Genomic DNA, 20,263 nt, shown 5'->3' with positions numbered 1-20,263 from the left:
CGAGTTAGCCTCGGCATCCCTCACACGCAATCCATTTTATGCAGTAACTCGCAGTAACTCATGTTTGTAGTGATAGAGCGGTTTCCAATTGAGTGTCGTAAAACCAAAACCAAAGTAATTTCTCTGGCCAATCAGAACAGATGTAAACAACACAACGAGCCAATCAGAATTCGAAGCAAATACATGTAACTGGCGCCAAGCGCGGGAAAATACGTGCGAGCGAGGCACGATTGCTTTTGGTTTTACATCTTATTGGTTGAGAACGTGGCGCGAGTTTTATCAACCAATCACAGCGCATAGTAATGCAAAACCAAAGCAAAAACGCAATTACTTTCGACACGCAATTGAAAACCACTCTATTGTACTTACTGGTGTTTCTTTCTTTTTGTTTACCAGACATCTTCATGAGCTGTGCGAGTGGGGAGCTAAAGAAGGGCTCAACAGATTGCGGACCATCGTGAAGGTACAGTATTGTATGTGCCACAAACTCCATTCGAATGTGACCATGTTAACCTTGTATTTGCCGCTCGCTGTTTCCAGTTTCTCAGTAAATTTGAGTAGTTTTGGGTTCCTATCAAAGGCCAGAATTATTTTGCAGTATTCACATCTATGTACTTCCACAGTTTTTTTTTCTAGAAAACACAAACGCCAATCCCACAGTTGCCGTAAAGGCGATTCTAAATCTTTCTAATGTTAAAGTTATTGCGATGTATTTAATACTCAAAAGTTGTGTAATATGTTTATTTCAATATGGTTTGTATAACCCACACGCCACTGTTTATCGAATACACAAATTTCATTAAAAGAAAACGTTGTACACACAAGATGTCATGAAGTCTTATTTTTGTTTCTGTTTTCATTGCTTGACTGTGCAGCATTACAGCAGAGAAACTGCAGCACTGCTAATAGAGCAGACCGAGAAGAGCCATCTTGGTAAGAATCAATAGATGTTTGATTTATCAGGTATTTGGTAGCCACATGAGTTTGTATAATATCTGTAACATGTATTTCTCCAAGCTGGTGGTGGGACTGGCCTCATCGTTTCCCAAAAATTGAAACGCTCTCTCTTTATCTTCTGTCTTCACAACGTGTATTCTAATCTGTCTTATGTCCTTTACTCTAGAGCGTTTTCCTTCACTTCTAACAATTGGTCGGAGTGTAGTGTGTAATGTTCTTCACAAGATTAACATGTAAGTCCATTCACGTTTCATCGGGGACAAAAGGGAAATTTAGCAACGGCGACGGCAGCGAGAACGTCACTATTAACTTGAATTCGCATTGTTTCAAACGTCGCAATTATTCCAACTTGTCAAATATAGGTGAAATTTTCTGGAGATGAATTCTTGGAGACCGCACCCAAGTTTAGAAAGAGTAAGAAAACTCTCCGTCGTGTGTTCACGTCATCGGGAAATTTCACGTCCTAGTCGTGCAGTGACGGCAATGAAATGTACTAAAAAGTGTAATGCACATGCAGAGTTGTTGTTTTGGTTACAAAACCTATTGCTCTTTTGACGTTCTTGTTGCCGTTGCCGTCGCCGTCGCGTTGCTAAAACTCCCTAAGGTGGGTTCTGGGAACACTCACGGGCCATACTAGTTACTTAGGAATAATGATTTTCAGCCCATTAAAGAATTAAAGAATAGGTGTGCTTCTAAAGCGAAACAACCAAACAGCCACTAAATGTGTACCCGATTCAAGATTGTTTTGTTGTTTGAGGGTAAGCTGCAACCGCTTCAATCTCGTCAAAAACATGCAAATAAGCCCACAGCTAAGAAAGTTAAGATAGGTTGTCTCTTTGTTTGAAAGTAGTACATTTTATTAAAGACGAATAACCCTGTGAAGTTACTGTGTTCAAGAGTGTGATGCGTCAGACTATCAGCCTCAAATCTGGTGGTACATGTAGCTCACGCACGACTCTTATCTTATTCCACGCTAGAGTTTGTAAGCCTGTCAATCGTGTTTGTTTTTTCATAGTTTAGTACTACAGCTTTCAAATTCTTATTATTTTCGGAAACGGAACGACATAGAAATAGTTTCTTACCAAGGGCTATAAGGCTTTGATCGTGAATAAATTTGTTGTTGTTGTTTTTTTTTTTTGCGAATACGGCTAGATATTTTTATATAATTTTCGTATGTTACATTCATATTTAACTGCTCTATGATCCTTCAGTGATTCTCGTTTCTTTGTGCTGCGTGAAGCGCTAGCCGTGTGACTGCTACAGTTGTGTTCTTAAACCTTGGCTGAACGTGCGGCCAAATGTCATCTAACGTCGCCCCCATCATAGTTAAATGATGGTCAAAGTGTTTGATCAAAAGCAAGAAGTTAATCCGGCAAAAACTAACATGGGATACTAAATGGTCTAAGATTGTTGAACGAACAAAATGTTGTACAGCAATAACGTTTAGCCGGGAATCCAGACTTAACTATAGCAGCTGTAATGATGTTAGTGCTGGCTGTTGTTGAGAAAAGTCATTAAGCAGATGCGAAACTACATTTGCCACTCAATTAAAAACCACTCTGAAAACCTGCTTTGTTGCCTGACTTGATCTGGCTGGTAGTTAATGAAGATGGACAAGCAGATTAAAATCCTCTTGAGCTTTGAAAACTTCTGTGGTCTAAAAACGTCTCACTTTATGAACAATGTTGTAACTGAAAGGAAATGTGATGTAGTATTTTAAGCCTGGTGAACAAGTGAGAATGATGTATTATTCAGTAATGACACAGGCAAACTCGGAAAAAGGAATTCCGAGTGCTCCTAGCCTGAGACCTTCCGATTACTAGTTCGGATGCTCTACCACTGAGCTACGGGAGACTCGTTGTAGCTAAGGCCATTTTTGTCCTATGAAAGTTTTTCCCATGAACCTAGTTTAATGGCCTTAGCTCCCACGAGTCTCCTGTAGCTTAGTGGTAGAGAAGCCGAACTAGTTATCGGAAGGTCTTAGTTTAGTCTGTTTAGTAGTACTCGGAATTTCTTTTTCCGAGTTTGCCTTTGTCATTACTGAATAATACATCATTCTCAATGTTGTAGCTCATTGCTTTTTTTTGTTGGTGTTGTTGTTGTTGTTTTCACTCTGTCTATAGGAAGTGTGCGAGCAACCAGTGGACTAACGAAACTTATTCCAATCCTGCAATCCAAGGATGTGTTACTAGACATTCGTCGGTATGCAAAGATATCATAATTTCGCTTTTCTATAAAGTAACACTTATAATAAGAGTCTGTTACGACTGACAAACCTGTGGCCCTCAGATTCCGGATCGAATTGGAATTTCGAAATGTTTGTTTTTGGGGAGAAGGGAAAACCGGAGTACCCGAGGAAAAACCTCTTGGAGCAAGGACGAGAACCAACAACAAACCTGCTCCCCCCTTGAAATAACTGTTTGTGATGGGGTTTTTTCGCAGCGTGTGTGTAAAAGGCTAGGAACGATTAATTAACAGTTATTGGATGAGGTTGAGCAAAATATCGGATATTTTGCGATAACAGAGTTCAACAATTGTTTTATCATTCGATCACCGAGTTAGTTTTTAGTAATTATTTTATCTGACTGTTCAGGGAAGCGATCTGCTATTTTCACACAAGAGCGTGGTTTCAATTACGGATGAGCAGAATATTATTTGCAGCAAAACATTAGCAAAACACAGTTGGACAGTATTACGCATGAGCAGACCATTATTTGCAGGCAGTTATTTGCAGGTCAGGTGGTTTGCTCTCGGCCAATGAAAAGGAAGAACAAAATGCATCGAATGATAATTTGTCCTGCTGTAGGTGACGTTTTGAAGAGTTTCTTTGTTTATTTCAGAATGGTAGCTTGTACAGCTTGGAATCGTTTCAGTCGTGCTTAGAAGATGAATTGGTTGGGTCTGCAAGATCAAGTGACGGAATTGTCTCACCATTTTCTCCGTCGTGAGTAATGTTTTTTACGTTTTCTTCTTGCCCAGTGAATAGAGGTTACACTTTTTTGTGGCTCAATTCTAAAAGAAAAAACCACCAAAAAAATATGAAATTAAACCCTTTGTTGGTTGGTAGCAGAAACGATGCTTTGGTGACCAAGGAAGTATTAATTTAAGCTTATTATGGTATGTGCATCTGTACGTGTGATATATGAGGTTTAAATAATTGAGACCGTTATTCACTGTTCTCTTTAAAATAAATCACTTTATTTAAGTGTAAAATGTATTTAGCGAAGAGCGCTAATTGGGGACTCTATCCAGATCGAATTGGAGTTTGGAAATGTTGGTTTTTGAGGAGAGGAGAAAAACGGAGAACCAAGCACAAAACCTGTCGCAGCAAGGATGAAAACCAACAATAAACCTATCCCAGATATGATGTGAGTTCGAGAATCGACCTCTGGGCACATTGGTAGGAGACAAGTGCCCTCACCACTTTCCCTTATCCGTTGACTGATGTCTTTTGTGGGGGAGGCAGCAAACTGGATGACCCTTTCACAATCAAACACGAAACGGTGAAGTTTTAATGAGATTGCTCGGTTAAACATCAGTTGAACAAAGTTTAGTTTTACTGTTGGTGGCCATTGGCAAAACATCATTTTGAACACGCTTTTCTTGCCGTTAGGTCTTCATTCCATGCAGATCTGCAAGGAGGAGATTCCTTAAGTTGTGGCAGCTCCGAAGATTCCAGAGTAGAGAGCAGCGATGTCATGTCCGTTCATTCAGATACGACTCTTGCTGCAACAAAGGAGAGGTTGTCTTTAGCGGAGTATGCCTTGATGGACGAGGATGCTTTGTCAGACTACAGTGATGTACGCTTTAGTAGACAATCAAGTGCATTTTCAGAAGCAAACCATAGTTTGCAATATAGCCAAAGCAGTGGGATAAGTCGAAGTTTGGAGACTGTTAACACAACATCCACAGACATTGGAAGTACAAGATATCACAAGCGCTTGAGGAAAGTGGATCATCCAATTTTGAGGAGGTCAAATCCAGTCACATTTGCAAAAAGCGAGAAGGTGACCAATAGCTGCTATCTAGAAGTGCCTCATAGAACTACAAGCAACAGAAAAAAATCGTCTGGTAAAAATACACTGAGGAGATCAAAAAGTGATGGAGCTTCTGGAAGATGTACATCGAGTGAAGAGGACAAGTTGCATCAAAAAAGGTCACCTTCCAACTTCAGGTTAGAGATCAAAACCTTCAAAGCTGGACCCTGTCATTCCCACTGTTCAATGGTAATCTTCAATGGGGTCACCATTTTAAACCAGTTTTGTTACTGATCAGTCAAGTTTTGTACTTTCCCTCTGACATACGAAAATTTGCAGTTTGGATTGTCCGTGAGAAATGCACTTGTAAATTTGATTGAAACGTTAGGTTACATGCTCTCCATTCAATCTAGGATACGATTAAGAGCAGGTCGTGATCTTCTTTTGCTGAGAATAGCTACAAAAACTGGGTTTGGTTTCTGTTTTTTCTAACCGTTTGTGTTTCATGGTAATTTCCTAACAGATGATGATGGTTCTTGGTAACTTTAAAACCAAAGCCCAAATGATATACGTTGCCAATCACTAGTTTTTGCTGTACTTGAAAAGGTTGGGTTGTGTTTTGCAAGGTCTGAGTTGAAAGATCAAGAACATGAAAGCTTTTATTGACTGTTTGTTTTTACCAATATTTTGGAATTTGCGATGTGCTTAGTAGATGGTTTCTTTTAGACCAGAAAGGATCAGACTTCGATGCTTTGCAGAGGAAGTTTCCCAATCACTAGAAGCATACACAGGTAACAGAATGCTTAACAAGTAATGGTTAGAAATAGTGAAATAAATATTTTTTGAGGCATTGTTGGGTGGTCCGTTGCAATGTGCTTTAGATTTGAAGGTTTCTGTTTAAATAGATTTGTGGATATAATACAGTATTATGAACTTAAGCATTGTCATATTACCTTACCAGGTTCTAATGTGTTGTTGCTGCGAAACAGCTTAAGCTGTGGTGTTCATTTGCTCTATGCTCTTCTTTGTGGGAGACCAGTAGTTGTCCTAGCTGAGCCCCGTAACGAAAGGTTTGTATCCTAGTCTTATCCTTTAAGGCATAGCTAAGTGACACCAGTAAGAGAAAGGTGGCTGTTTATTACACGATGGAAGGAATTAAGCGCTTCTAAAGTGTGTCAACCATTTTGTAAAGTGGGTTCTCAAACCAAAACTAATGCTAGCCGACGTTTCGGTTATACTACCATCATTATCAAGGTAAAGTGAGTTGTCAGTAAATCTCTAATTATACGAGGTTCTCAAACTCAATAACAATTCAAGGGGAAAAAGGAAATCACCACCATGAAAACGTGATCTTAATTCTTTGATCATAAAATTTGGTCAACGTTTGCTTTGAATTTCTCTAACGATTATTAATGGAATCAGAAGCTTTTTGAAACACTCAAAAGAGTGTTTCATTCGATTTTCAAACACCTCGAAGTGGGTTAAAAAAATCGGCTACGCCTCATTTTTCAATCCACTTCTCCGCGTTTGGAAATCGGATGAAACACTCTTCCTTGTGTTTTATATATTACGTGAAAGAGGATTACTACTGAGCAAAAAGAGGTTGGATGCGCCTGGTTTTGTGTTGACTTCAGAATCTTCAATCCTTTACAAGGAAGGGTTCCTTCTTTCCATGTGTTCATTATATTCTGGACTGAAAGAGTGGGACGCTTTGGTTAAGATTTGTTATCGGTTGGACAGAGTAATGGTTTTTAGGGTATCCCATGGTCTGCGCTAATTTTGTCGCATGCCATTTGGCTTGTGTCATGCCGAAGCTCATTCCACTGGGGGCTATTTGAACAGGCCGAAATTGTGCAAGTTTGTCTCTATAATATTGGATAATTTTGCCTCTTGTAAAAAACGTTTTTTTAAAATTTGCAAAGACCTAATAACAGTCAAGTTCTCCTATCTTAAATCTTTATCTGAAAGAGCTTATTATTGGGGTTAGGGTTTTTGTTAAGTATTTGATTAGGAGGGACCAAATTTAACCTAGCAGGGACCACATGGTAGATTTGCTCTCACCTTTTGTATGCAGTGTCAAAAAAGCCAGGATGACGCATATGATAGGCAAGTAATGGTCCCTGTATACCTTCTCTAACAAAAATCCTGGCGGTTATTATTTTCCTTCTTCAGGGATGTGCGAATAGTCATTTCCGCCCTGTGGATGTTTGTACCAGAAAATATGAGGTTTGTTTATTATTGAATATACAGCAATGTGTTCTTGTTCATGGAATGGAGGGAACACGCTGTCAAACTTTTCTAATGCGAAAGTTAGTAACTGATTACGGGGAAAACGTTTTTGAGTCTGCAGTCCCGAGGGTTTGGAAACTTTTGGAATCAAGTGTAAATGCCTTTAGAAATGGTTGGCCACAACCGACCGGTCGATAATTTTAACGCGAAGAATAGCATTCTAATCAAGTACTTCTTTTCTTTGCTCCTGTTCATCCTTGAATTTGTCGCAAGGGGCATTTTTAAAGATTTGACAACGTTCTCTTATAGAACTCTTATCGGGTTATGGTCAATGTAGATCTTCACTCCCCGTACTACTTTTCGTAGTGGTAATCCACATATTTTGTGTTATACTTTTGTGTATGTATTGTATGTAATACAGTCAACTCCCTTTATTGCGGACACCCTCGGGACCGTGAATTAGAGTCCTTAATAGCGAGAGTCCGTTATAGCGGGAATTTATTTCAGTCAAACTTCTGTCATTTATTTTTGCTGGGAATTTAGCGGCTGTCCGTATTATTGGGGTGTCCGTGATAGCGAGGAGTCCGCAAGGCGAGAGTTCACTGTAATACTTATTACCGGTATAACTTGTCAGGACGCTTTTTATCAAGTTTCGTTTCGCTACCCGCCTTGATTAGCTTGTCAGCTATTTGCAGGTAACATCTTAAACAATTAATGTAAAATTAAGATGAAAAATAAAGTTGTTGTTGTTGTTGTTGTAGTCATGGAAAGGCAGTAGTTCCTTGGAGAACCAAACCCCTGCAGATTGCTGATCTTGCATGGTAAGTAGACATAATTACGTGTTTCTTGTATAATTAATAAATACCACCATCACGGCAGCTAGTATATCGGATAATGATGCCCAAGGCTGAAAGATTGTCAAAATTAACAGTACTTGGCCGAGAAGCAAAGCCTCGAGGGCAACTTTGAAATTTTGAGGACAATCTTTAAGCCAAGGGCATCATCATCTGATATACCAGCAGACCGGGAAGGGGTTTATTTATTTTATAACCCTCCGATTAATTTCTGGAACGCGCGTGCTTTACTGTCATTGTGGAAAGGGTCGTCGCAAAACAGTCAGTGATATGCAATCCAACTAGTTTGCTAGATTTTATGAAACTGTGATTGGATCACAACAACTAAGACCTAAAACTTTGACGACCTTTCTTTATTTTTCTCGTCGAAAAACAATCGGGCGACAGTGATACAGTGATATTGTTCCCAACAGGTTGAAGCTGGTTGGTCTTGCGAAGACCAAAAACACGAACATGGTACCCAAGTCTGTTAAGGTGAGATGACTGACATGGTTTGTGTTTTATGAAAAAAGTAGTGATGACACACAAGAAAGTTGTCTGTTCAACACAATGAGTAAAATTATTTTTTTAAGGACGGTACCTACTTTTGTTACTGCGCATACGTTCTGCGCATCTCGAGATACTCGGGTTTCCTATGGGTGGTGCCTACTAATACAGGGATATTTTTGTGCGGTTTAAAACTATGTGGAGAAAGGAGAGCTTAGCAAGTGCTCTTGGTATCCAAAACGAAAATTAGAGGTAACCATGCATTTTTCAGAGGTAATAAAGCTTCAATCTGGAAAATCATCATCGTTATCTCAAAAAATGTGTGGTTACCCCCAATTTCTTTTCTGGGTTCCAATAACCCTTTCTAAGATCTGCTTTCCCCGCATAATCATACACCACACAAAAATACTTCCTTATTAGTAGGCATCGTCCTTAATTTATACTTGTTATACTTTTCAGAGATATGTCTCTGTCATGAACTTTGAAACAGACCTCGTTGAGACACCGCAGTATAAGGTAGGACGACTGGTATATATGTTTTGGAGGCGAGAGCCTCCCTCCTTTGCTATGTTATGGAGCTTTAGCAACGATGACGGTGACGGCAACGACAACGTCAAAAAAGTAATAGGCTTAATAACCAAAACAACAACTCTGCACGTGCATTACACGTTTGGGTACATTTCTTTGCCGTCACTGCACGACCAGGACGTGAAATTTCCTAATGGGACATGTGCTTTATGGAGGACGTCAACACACAACGACGAATTTTTCATTCTCTTTCTAAACTTGGGTGCGGTCTCCAAGAATTCAACTCCAGGAAATTTCACCTACGTTTGACATTTAAAGCGAGTTGGAATAATCACGAAGACCCTACAACAACAACAGCAATTTATTTACAGATTCAGATTATATAAAGGGCTTGTCCCGCAAATAGTGACAAAGCTAGTCGAGGCGGGACAACACGAGCACGACAACATAATGGAAAAAAATTACAGTAAATTACAAACATGCTGGAAAACGGAAAACTTAACTTTACATAATAACGCAGATTTAGATAAGACTATACATCAAAATTAAAGTAAATTATATGTAATTTTTTATTATCATTAATATTACAATAGAAAAGAGATGAAAAGGGAAAAAGATAATCACATTATACTGGCAAAGAGAAGGACATGGATGATCAGTTTTTCATTTGGTCAATTATCGTTTCCACTTCAAAATTGAAAATTCATAACGTTTTCGCTGCCTTGGCCGTCGTCGTTGCTAAAGGTCCCTTGTGTTTCCCTTGCACAAACCAAATGACAGGAGTCCATCATATTTCTGCTGATTATGGCTTCGTTTTCTTCAGGGTCATTATCTCCGTTCTTTCTGCAATTATGCCAACCAGTGGCCAGTAAGTGACGGACTCTCCTTTATTGATTCATTTTAATAGTTATATTTAATTTGATGAACTCGATACCATGTCTATATTTAACAATTATCCTGTGAAATCGCGCGGAATATTGCCTGGGATAATCAGGGATATTCCGCAAGATTGAGTGGGATAATTGTTTTATTACGCCCATTTTGAAATCACTGGTGATCCTTGCAATCTGATTGGCTCTCAACAGTGCGATTTATTCACGAATCGCACTATTTTTTGTTTTTGCTGTATATCGCATCCTTTTTAAAAAACCGGATTTCCTGAAGTGGATAAATAAATAAATATTAATATTGACAAAAAGGAAATGTGTGATTTCAAAATGGGTGTAATAAATTGGTAATTGAACTTCGTGTCATGCAATTTTGGTCTGATATCATACTTGTGATTTCAAATCACAAATTACGCGTATGATTTCAGACCAAATTGCACTCCACTCAGTTCAATCACCATTATTTACTGTTCAGCACATTTATCACAAAGCACAGTTTTATTGCAGAAAAGCTGAAGACGATCTTTATTTTGCCATTTTTCTCCGCAACACACGAAATTATGCATATCGCAGGATATTTGTTGACTTCGGACGATAAGAGGGAATGACTGAGCGTTTAATGGTTTTTTAAGCACGATACGGCCTAACTGATTTTGCACAGGCCGGTGAAATTGGCTTTTTCACAGTAACGATTGAATTCATCTAATGATAAAAATGAGCGAAAGAAGTTTCACACTATGTTTCGATGACTCCATGTCATCATTTTCAAGTGAAAATAAAATAAAATAAAATTGACAACTTAATATATACCGTGCAAGGCGATAAAACGTAAATTATGCGTGTAAAGGTAACAAATTAAAATAAATAGTTTTTTATTCTATTTTCACTTGAAAATGATTACATGGAGTCATCGAAACGTAGTGTAAAAAGACTTCTTTCGCTTATTTTTTATCATTAGATGTTTAACTAAATCTAATCTTATACGATTGACTTCCGCAGACGTATTGGGCTTCAGCGTAAAGAGCTTTTCTAACCCTAGGATTTGTACAGGGTTACACTGTGGCTAAACCTTTCCAAGAAATATCCTGTGTAAACTTCTGCACATTTAATTCATGTGAATGGTTACACCCCTGATGCAATCCCTGACTGTCTTCTTCCACAAAAATAGCTGTACCCTGGAGTATGAATGTCCTTCATTTTTAATTGTTGTTGTTGTTGTTGTTTGGTGGCTTCAGACAAATGCAGCACTCGTGGCCTTTATTCACAGGTGACTTGTTTTTATTTTACGAGACTGAATGCTAGAAATTGTGTTGCTGTAGGGGGAGGGGTTGGTAGAAATTCTCTCAGTTGATTTATGGTCCAGACGCCGGTTTACGCTCCGACCGAGTGGGCCACTTGCAGCATCATCAGAGTTGATAAGGTAATTTCATTAGCCCTTATGACGAAGGGCGAACGCTCGAAACGTCAGCACTCGAATCTCTTTACGATGGCCAAATTACCATATCAACTCCGTTGATAAAACCAAACATTCGTTTCCACTCTTTTACCGACGCAGCACCACAGTTTCTTTAGGAATTAATCCCCTTATCTATCTGTGAATGTACCTACCTACGTACTACCACTTACCTTTCTTTTCACTAACTTTAATTTTCCACCTGATGTTTTGAATACGCGTCTACAACTACCGGTTATACCCTGTTAAAAGCACTTGGTATAGTGACAACAAGGAATTCTGTACACCTCTATTGGGAATCCAATGTGACTTTTATTCCCTGAGAGACACTAAACAATCCCTGCTACTTTCCCTCAAACCCTCAAACATCGCCCTCCCTTAAATTTCAACACACACACTAAGGATGCCTGTTGTTTCTTCAACCGATCCTTAACCGATCCGGCGGGATCGGGATAGATCTCATGTACTTACCACTTTTGCCCTGAATTCTACATCGCCGCGCTCATCTGCAGAATAAATTCAACAGCGTTTATGTCACCTCCGTCAGTTTCGTGTTAGACAAACTCGACAGTTGCTGTGTTGAGTCAACGGGGAAACGTTTCCTAAGAATAAAGACAAACACGGGACCTCTGTAGTTTTCACCTTTACATCTTTATCTTTTACGTGTAGTTGTATCTGTTCAAATCAAGAGGATGCTCTTGCTAATTTTTTCTTTTTAATTACTGTTGAAGTGTTTTCTTGGAGTTGGCAAACAAGTCTTATATCTATTATTATGTTTACTGCCTCGGAGGCCTACAATGGGGCTGTAAAAGGTAAGCACATTTGTCACCCGTAGCTATGGTATGTCTAAACTGCATATCACCAAGTTCTTTTGATAACACCCATGAATTGTGGTATGGAGTATCAATGGAAAGGTAGCCAGCAGGCAAGTGGAGGCAAGCGCGAGGCGAGCGCGGAGCGTGAGTCACGCGCGACGGGAGTGGCACACGTGACTCGCGCTCTGTTTGCGGTTTGTGGGAGGGTATAAGGTCGAAAAAGTGTACTGCACGGTATTGTGTCCCCGTCCCCCAATTTTAAGCATATTCAGGATCTGGGTCGTCTTGTTCTCCACTGACGAATTTGTTAATGGCTAATAGTGTCAAACGTTCGTCCAAATCGCTGTCACCGCGTATAGCTCGAACTACTTCTCAAACATGATTTGATAGCCTGGCGCAAGATCAGTTACTATTCCAGCTCAATGACAGAGCAACTTAAAATTGTCAAGTCTGATAATCTTATGTTGCCTCTAGTGAAATAACAGAGGTATTTTACAAACACTTCGACGCTGAAATGCTAGCTATAGGGTTCTAGATGAATTCATAGTTTTCTTTAAGTATTCATAAACACTAGTTTGCACAACAGCGACAAAGAAACAACACCGACCTGGGGCGAGAAACATAAATCCCCCCCCCCCCCCCCCCTCATCAAATGTTCATCGTGGCCAAAAACACTCTTGTGACGTCTGACCTTAGTGGCCGAGCCCGACCTTGAGCTTTAGTGAACTCACCCCAGTGGATAGGGGGCGTTTCCGGGAGGGGGGAGAGGTGTGCCTGAAACCACACTCTAAGCGCGAAAAAATTGGTAAAAAGTAGAACCCCGTGTTTAAAATCGACTTCATACCGAAACTCAATATAAATTCTTTAATCGGTGAGTACACTGGTCGTTGATACGTCTAAGTATATACAGCACAGATACTGGGTAGATGGCTTTCTCTCTAATGCCAAAGTTGAAAAGCTTATGGAGGAGGGGTCTGTTATTATGCCATCTTTTTCTACCAAACGTAGCAGAAATTTTGAAAATGAAGTGTGTAAAGAATGCTTTAATCATTAGCATCTTGTTTTGCATCCACAGTAGCCAGCGATCAGACACTGGACAAGCGGTAGAAATGCGGGTAAGACAAATCGACAACATTTAGCACGAGGAAAAGTGTTTGCACCGATTTTCAGACATTTAAGAAATGGTTTGAAACAACGAGGACGAGTCGAGATTTTTTTAACCGCCTTTGAGGTGTTTAGAAATCGGAGGAAACTCTTTTCCGAGTGTTTTGTATATCTTCTCAAATCATTAAAAATTCAAAGCAAGAGTTCACCACATTTTATGACAATTTAGACCGCATTCCCAGATCTCCTTCATGGTAGTAACTGTCTTTGTTTTCTCGTCGTGAATTATTAATGAGTGTAAGAAGATAGATTTACAATGCAAATGCAATGCATACCTTCACAAAGATCGATTTTCAAATTCGTGGTCATTTCCGAAAGATCTACTCGAGAGAACAGTGATCATTTCTCCGTTATGTGATTAGATTTTCCACTTTGCGACACATTCCACAGAACACAGCACTATTCTTACAGCTTCTAGATTTTAACATTGTTGAGCTCCTTTCATTTTACATGTAATATATCCTAAATACATGTCCTAAACTCTCGCCTTGCGGACACCTAGCTATTACAGACACCCCGATAATACGGACAGCAGCTAAATCCCCGGCAAATAAAATACAGACGTTTGACTGAAATAAATTCCCGCTATTACGTACTCTCTCGCCGTCCCGAGGGTGTTGGTACCCTTAATGGCGGGAGTGTACGTAATAAGGGGAATTTATTTCCGTCAAACGTCTGTCATTTATTTTTTGCCGGAGATTTAGCTGCTGTCCGTATTATCGAGGTGTCCGCAAGGCGAGAGTTCACTGTGTCAGCTTTTCTTATATTAGTCTTGTTTTGGTTTTTCTACCATAGGATGCTTCTGAAATTTTGAACAGACTTCGCGTGCACTTTTCTGATGCTAAAATCGTTCAGGTATGTATGATTGGTTTACTGTATTATTTGTTCACTTTGTTTAAGATTTCCAGTGGCATCTTCTTTGGGTTAATTGTAACTAACTAATGCAGCTATTTATTGTTTTAGTATTTTGCTGAACTTATCAAACAACAGCAAGTTGATTTCTACCAGACCCATTCTCCGTATCAAGGTAAAGTCCTTTGGCCAATATTTAACCTCCGTCTCTCCCTTCACTGTCAACGATAGCTGGTCAACGTTTTACGTTCGTCGAGGAAATAAAAGAACCCGAGACAAGCAGAAGGATTGTTTTGGGGGCGTTGTTATTAATTAATAATGGTTTGATTGAAGTTCTTTATTAGAATACTTTTTCGAGCCACTGTCAATCTCGTACCCAGAGTCCTCAGGCTTTTTAGTCAGCGGGTAGGCGCCAGGAGAGACTCTGGAGAATTCGAAAAAATTTAAATTTTTTGATTGGCTGCTCTGAATTAACTCCGTAACGGCTTCCATTGTTTTACCACAATAATCTTGCGGTAATAAAATTCCAGTTCCCCAGAGTCTCTCCTGACGACCAACCGCTGGCCAAACAGCCTGAGGACTCTGGGTACAAAATTGAGCCAGTGTCTTTTGGAGCCTGCGTAGCAAGCGTTTCCGTTGGGGTTCGCTTTTTGACCGCGCGGATACTGGGACGAGAGAAAGAAAGAAACGTTTTTTTCGCTCTGTCCCAATTTCCGCGCGTTCACACAGCAAAAAACGCACAAACCCCAACGGAAACGGTTGCTACACAGGCTACTGCCGTGGGTACAAGCCAATTCAGCGTGTTCCTGGACAGAGGTCTAAGAGTCATGGTTCCAGCTGTTCATGTCGTTTTATTGTTTTTTTGGACCAACTTTGGTAAAGGTGTTTTCTGATTGGTTGAAATTGTGCTTTGGAAGTCTATAAATTCCGTTCAAAACCTTATTAATAATTCATAAGCCCATTTAGCTATTAAGTGGTCAATAAAACATCACATGCAGTGGCTTTAAAACCCGATAAAACCTTCTCCTTATTAGTATGCGGTGTTTAATGTTTTTCTCGTATGCTAATTTCCAACGTTCACAAAAGCATTATTGTTATGAACTCTCTTGACACACGCTTTTCCAAGAATGTTTTTGAAGCCGTTCAAAAAACCCGCAGCACGTGTTTTATCGGGTCTAAAACCACTCGGCTGCGCCTCATGGTTTGGAGTGTTTGATATATCTTCCCAAACCATTAATAATTCCTGGAGAAATTCAAAGCCAAAGTCCTCCAAATTTTATGCAAATAGCCCATTTTACAGTTGTGTGCTTAGTGACTTGGCCTTGTATTGGAAGCGAGGCTGGGGGTGACCTTGTTTTGATACAAACCTCACTGTTTTTCACATGTAGATGAAGCTGTTCTCATGCTAACTAGTTTGCATTTACATTTGAAAAGCAGTGAGGTTTGTATCAAAACAAGGTCACCCCCCAGCCTCGCCTCCAATCCAAGTCCAGGTCACTACGCACACAACTGTAAAATGGCCTATTAAGATCACCTTCACGAGAACGATTTCCTTTGTTTAATCTTCTTGAATTATTAATGAGTTTGAGAAGATAACGCTCGGTAAATTGATGCAGTTTTTACATTGCGCGCTGGTTTAATTTGAAGTTGTCGTTTTGGACGTTTTCTTAGATTTGTCAGCAGCAGGAGCTGTTACGCTTGATTCAGGTACGTTCGACGATTAAATGACATTAAATAAGCTCATGTTATGAAAGTACGAAACAAACCGAACAAGCACTTGTCAGCTGTGGAAGAGCATTGCCGAAGTGAGTAGTACTTTTCTTTTCGGCTGATCAAGATTACTAGTACATGACAAACCAGTGGACAGTGTTTTTCACGCTCTAATTGGCTACTGAAACTCCGGATTTTGCTGTTCACCTCCTAGCATTACCCTGGACTTCCCGTTCGAGTTTTGCCTGGTACATTTGCCCATAATAAATGCACAGAAAAAATCTAAGAGCTTCAAACCTAGCATACAGAATAGACACTATGCAAAAATGGCTGGCATTTTAATACTCTTTTGTTTGCTAAAAGTTAAAGGAAGCAGGCAGCCAGTTTTACAAAAGTAATAACACTAGTATAGGTCGGTACACACACAGAAATAAACACATATGCACAAAGCACACAGCGAGTGCTAAATAAAAACTGTACTAGAGAAATAATACTCGGAGAAAGTGTCCATGTCTTAGGAATGTTCCTGTTACCAAGGAACAAGATGTCATGTTCACACGACTGAAAAGATGTTTGAAATGACCTGAAATCGAAAACCTTTTTTTAAAAGTGGCGGTGGAAAGCGTTTTTCGCGGTAATTTATTTCTTGGGATTTTGTTTTCACAGATTCACCTCCAGAGAATGCATCGCCGTTGATTATCACCGACCTGTCGAAGTGCGCGGTTTTGCGGAATGTAAAACCGTTGGATTTGCCGTGACCTCGCTTTCGAACTCATGTGGAGCCAGCAAAAGCTGAGGAGAATAACACAGGCTTGCCAATCTTTTGCAATCAAAATCCTGAAATCATGCTTCGAACCTTTCAGTTTGGAAACTTCTTTTTCAGCTATTTTGGTGTTCATACTTCATAGCCATTATTTTATCGTTTAACCTCGGTTATTTAATCAAACTAGTTTCAGCCTACAGCTAGTGTCAATTTACTGAAGCATCGTCGTTATAATCGTGATTAGGGACTCAGAAACCACGACGGCAACACCAGCGAAAACGTCATTTGAAATTATAAGTTCGCGTTACTTGTACTACTTCGTGATCAGTTCCAATTCGTTCAGCTTGATACAATGTGGCCGAACTATCCAGTAACAGAACAGGTGGGAACGGCGTTCAAGTTGAGACGGATAGTGAAACATTCACGGTCATGTGCTCACGTTCGCTACAAAACCTTGAATTTGGTCATTTTGGCCGAGTACGGCAAAGAAATGTACTAAACTTTATAACGCACATGCAGGGCCATTGTTTTTCTCATTATATCCTATTGTTTTGTGACGTTCTCGTTGCCGTGGCCGTGGAGCTTCTTAAGCTCTCAATTGAACAGGGGTAAGATGGTGAGTGTGTATCAGCGGCTTTGTCACTGGTTGTAGTTCGAGAAGCTATCATTTTAGGAGTAGAAATATATAAGTACGCAAATTATGATCGTTCGGGTGAGTGTAGTCCTGAGAAGGACTGTTTGAGGTGACATTAGGGAGCTTAAGCAACGACGACGCAACGGAAACGACAACGCTGCAAAACAATAGGTTTAATGAGCAAAAACAATCGCTCTGCACGTGCGTTTTACATTTTGGTACATTTCTTTGCCGTCCTCTGCAAAACAACAACGTGAAATGACCACATTTAAGGTTTTGTGGAGAACGTCGACGGACGACGGCAAATTTTTCATTTTCTTTCTTAACTTGTACGCTAGCTACCCCTACCAATTTGGTTCCTGGATAGTGCGCCATTTTGGCAAAAGTTGAGCGTGTTGAAATAATCGCGAAGCAGAGCAAATGAAATAAAGTTATATTTTCAGGTGACGTTTTCATTGCCGTTGCCGTCGTCGTTGCTTAAGCTCCCTAACTAGGGAACTTAAGCAACGACGACGGCAACGGCAACGAGAACGCCACAAAACAATAGCGTTAATGAGAAAACAATCGCTCTGCACTCGCGTTATGTTTTTGTACATTTCTTTGGCGTCATCAGCAAAACAACATCGTGAAATGACCAAATTCATGGTTTTGTGGAGAATGTGAGCACACGACGGTGAATTTGTCATTCTCTTTCCTTACTTGAACGCCGTTCCTATCAATTTAGTTCCCGGATACTTCGGTTACATTGTGCAAATTGAACGAATTGGAATAATCGCGAAGTTATATTTTCAAGTGACGTTTTCGTTGCCGTTGCCGTTGCCGTCGTCGTTGCTTAGGCTCCCGAACTAACGTTTTGACAACCTGGGCGGAAGCCATCTTCAGAGTCAAGTCAAGTGTGGAAAGTTAGTAGATGGTATAAATTACTCTGGTTATTGACCTGGTTGGTCAACACTTACCAAGATGATCATAATTTAGAAATTTACATAATTATGACATGTCTCTAGGGTTCAAACCATTTACAGTAAAAACTTAGTTTGAATCGTGCAAACGGTCCCAGCAATTCTAAAAGACAACGTTTCTAAATTCCAATTCGATCTGGAAAGTGTCCACAATTAGTGCTCTGTACCAAACACATTGACACTTAAAAATAAAGTGATTTATGTTATTTTATTTTATTTTTTTTCTGGTAAAAAGGCCTACAACTGAACTTGAGCTGCTTTTAATGAAGTTTTTCCTCAATTCCTATTGAACTCTAGCAAATCGTCATTTTAAAGCATGGAAAGTTTGGAAAACACGGCTATATCGTTTCGTTAGTAATAACCTTTGTTTCATCATGTATATAGACTTTTAAGTTGTCGTGTAGTTTAAAGCGTGGCCATTTTTATTACTGCGCTTTTTTTTTCTATAGTAATCTTTGACACAGTGTGAGGAATTTTTGCTTCTTTCCTAAATTTATTTTATTCATAAATATAAGCTAGATAGAATTTTTTAATGAAATATATTTTGAGATAAATTTTATTATGTTATTGCATTTTCGGAAACTCGTTAAGAAGTTATGTTTTCTATATTTTTAATGTAGAAAACCAAAAAAATTATAACAAATTGGAATCACAATAGACGGACATAGTAGGTAAAAAAATTCAAGAATTTGCGCAAAAAATTAATATACGAAGTTATAATGATTAAAGATATTTATTTTATCTAGAATACCAGTCGTCGAAATCGTTTTTCTTTCTTACAATTTAAATATGAAGTTGCGAATTAGCCTGGTAAATGCGAATAACGAAAATAATTTGCTTCGGGATAAAGCAGTTTTCAATAGGCCATTTCCGAGTTGCTGTGAATCTCACTATGAAAGCAAGGCTAAGTGCAAAAGCTTTTCATATGAAAATTAGTCTTGTTTTCATGTGAATGAAAACTAATTTTCATAATAGAAACTTTGCACTTAGCCTTGCTTTCATAGTGAGGTTCACAGCAACTCGGAAATGCTGCTGAAATGTCAAACGTTTCTGTTTGGCAAAATAGGCCGCCTTGGTAAACGTTTGTGAGCTACAATGATATGTCCCAAAACATTTTTGACATACAATTGCAGGCTTGTATTGCCTTACACAAATTTTACGAATGTGTGGTTTTATCAACAGAGTTGATAAGGTATTTTTGCCATCATAAAGCGACTCGAGCGCTGACGTTTCGAACGTTAGCCCTTCAACAGAGCGAATCGTCAGATAGAAAGTTTATAGTGTCCATATTTACACCGACTACCAAGAGTGACTTACTTTTGTAGTTTTTTGTGTTCATTTGTTCGTTGCTTGTTGTTTGATTCAGGCCAGAGCGAGGATTTCAGCAAAGATTCTCCTATTCACCTCTCAAAGTAAAGTGCAACCTACCTCTTGCTTTATCTGGTGAATGTAATTAAACTGTGATGTTTTGGTAGTATTTCTGCGTCTTGAATTCGCCAGAAAGCGACGTTTAAATTATACTCCTTTCTCGCGCTTCACAAATGTAGTCGGAGAGTAAATACTTAAATACAACAAAGATTAGTTACTCTGCGTTTTCAATAAACCCAACGAAGCCACAAGCGTATAACTTTGAGATCCAGTTCGGTGGAAAACGAGAGGTATGGGGAATTATATGCTTCCGACCCTATAAACTATAATGAATTGGATTTTGTTGAGAACAAAAATTGTTACCACAGAAGAGAACAAAAGCATAAGAAATGCAAATAAATTGAAATAAGTATAGAAATAGATAACTTTTCTTGCTAGTGCCATTATGCTCTTAATAAAAAATCACTGATTTTGTATCAATCTCCACACATTGGTGTACAGTCGACCTAACTTCTTTTATGGGAGAGAGAACTAGTGGCTTTTTGTAGAACCCCAGGGGACTCTGGAAAACACTTGTTGCGGGGGACCAGGATCGGGGCGTTAGGTACGTAGGGACTCTGTGAAACA

The 20,263-nt window shown here is 39.4% G+C and overlaps 1 protein-coding gene across 2 annotated transcripts in view; it reads left to right on the top strand.

The window, feature by feature from the left end:
* The window catches only part of LOC146458856 (guanine nucleotide exchange protein smcr8a-like), a 32,659-nt gene extending 12,917 nt beyond the window's left edge, over positions 1–19,742 (top strand). For both annotated transcript variants that reach the window (XM_085090223.1, XM_085090222.1), the window contains exons 12-31: positions 397–463; positions 876–933; positions 1,124–1,190; positions 3,081–3,159; positions 3,798–3,901; positions 4,571–5,131; positions 5,661–5,725; positions 5,896–6,004; positions 7,107–7,160; positions 7,925–7,984; positions 8,431–8,491; positions 8,963–9,019; positions 9,855–9,899; positions 11,154–11,185; positions 12,103–12,183; positions 13,262–13,301; positions 14,146–14,205; positions 14,314–14,377; positions 15,874–15,909; positions 16,579–19,742. In XM_085090223.1, coding sequence (XP_084946349.1) covers positions 397–463; positions 876–933; positions 1,124–1,190; positions 3,081–3,159; positions 3,798–3,901; positions 4,571–5,131; positions 5,661–5,725; positions 5,896–6,004; positions 7,107–7,160; positions 7,925–7,984; positions 8,431–8,491; positions 8,963–9,019; positions 9,855–9,899; positions 11,154–11,185; positions 12,103–12,183; positions 13,262–13,301; positions 14,146–14,205; positions 14,314–14,377; positions 15,874–15,909; positions 16,579–16,670 — 1,792 coding nt within the window. In that variant the 3' untranslated portion in view covers positions 16,671–19,742. The remainder of the gene's footprint in view (positions 1–396; positions 464–875; positions 934–1,123; positions 1,191–3,080; positions 3,160–3,797; positions 3,902–4,570; positions 5,132–5,660; positions 5,726–5,895; positions 6,005–7,106; positions 7,161–7,924; positions 7,985–8,430; positions 8,492–8,962; positions 9,020–9,854; positions 9,900–11,153; positions 11,186–12,102; positions 12,184–13,261; positions 13,302–14,145; positions 14,206–14,313; positions 14,378–15,873; positions 15,910–16,578) is intronic.
* The last annotated feature ends 521 nt before the right edge of the window (positions 19,743–20,263 follow it).

This window comes from Pavona decussata, unplaced genomic scaffold (genome assembly GCF_977016875.1).
Source record: "Pavona decussata unplaced genomic scaffold, jaPavDecu1.1 SCAFFOLD_226, whole genome shotgun sequence".
NCBI classification, from domain to species: Eukaryota; Metazoa; Cnidaria; class Anthozoa; order Scleractinia; family Agariciidae; genus Pavona; species Pavona decussata.
The sequence above is the reverse complement of the archived record's forward strand: the minus strand, read 5'-3'. Positions and strand labels throughout refer to the sequence as shown.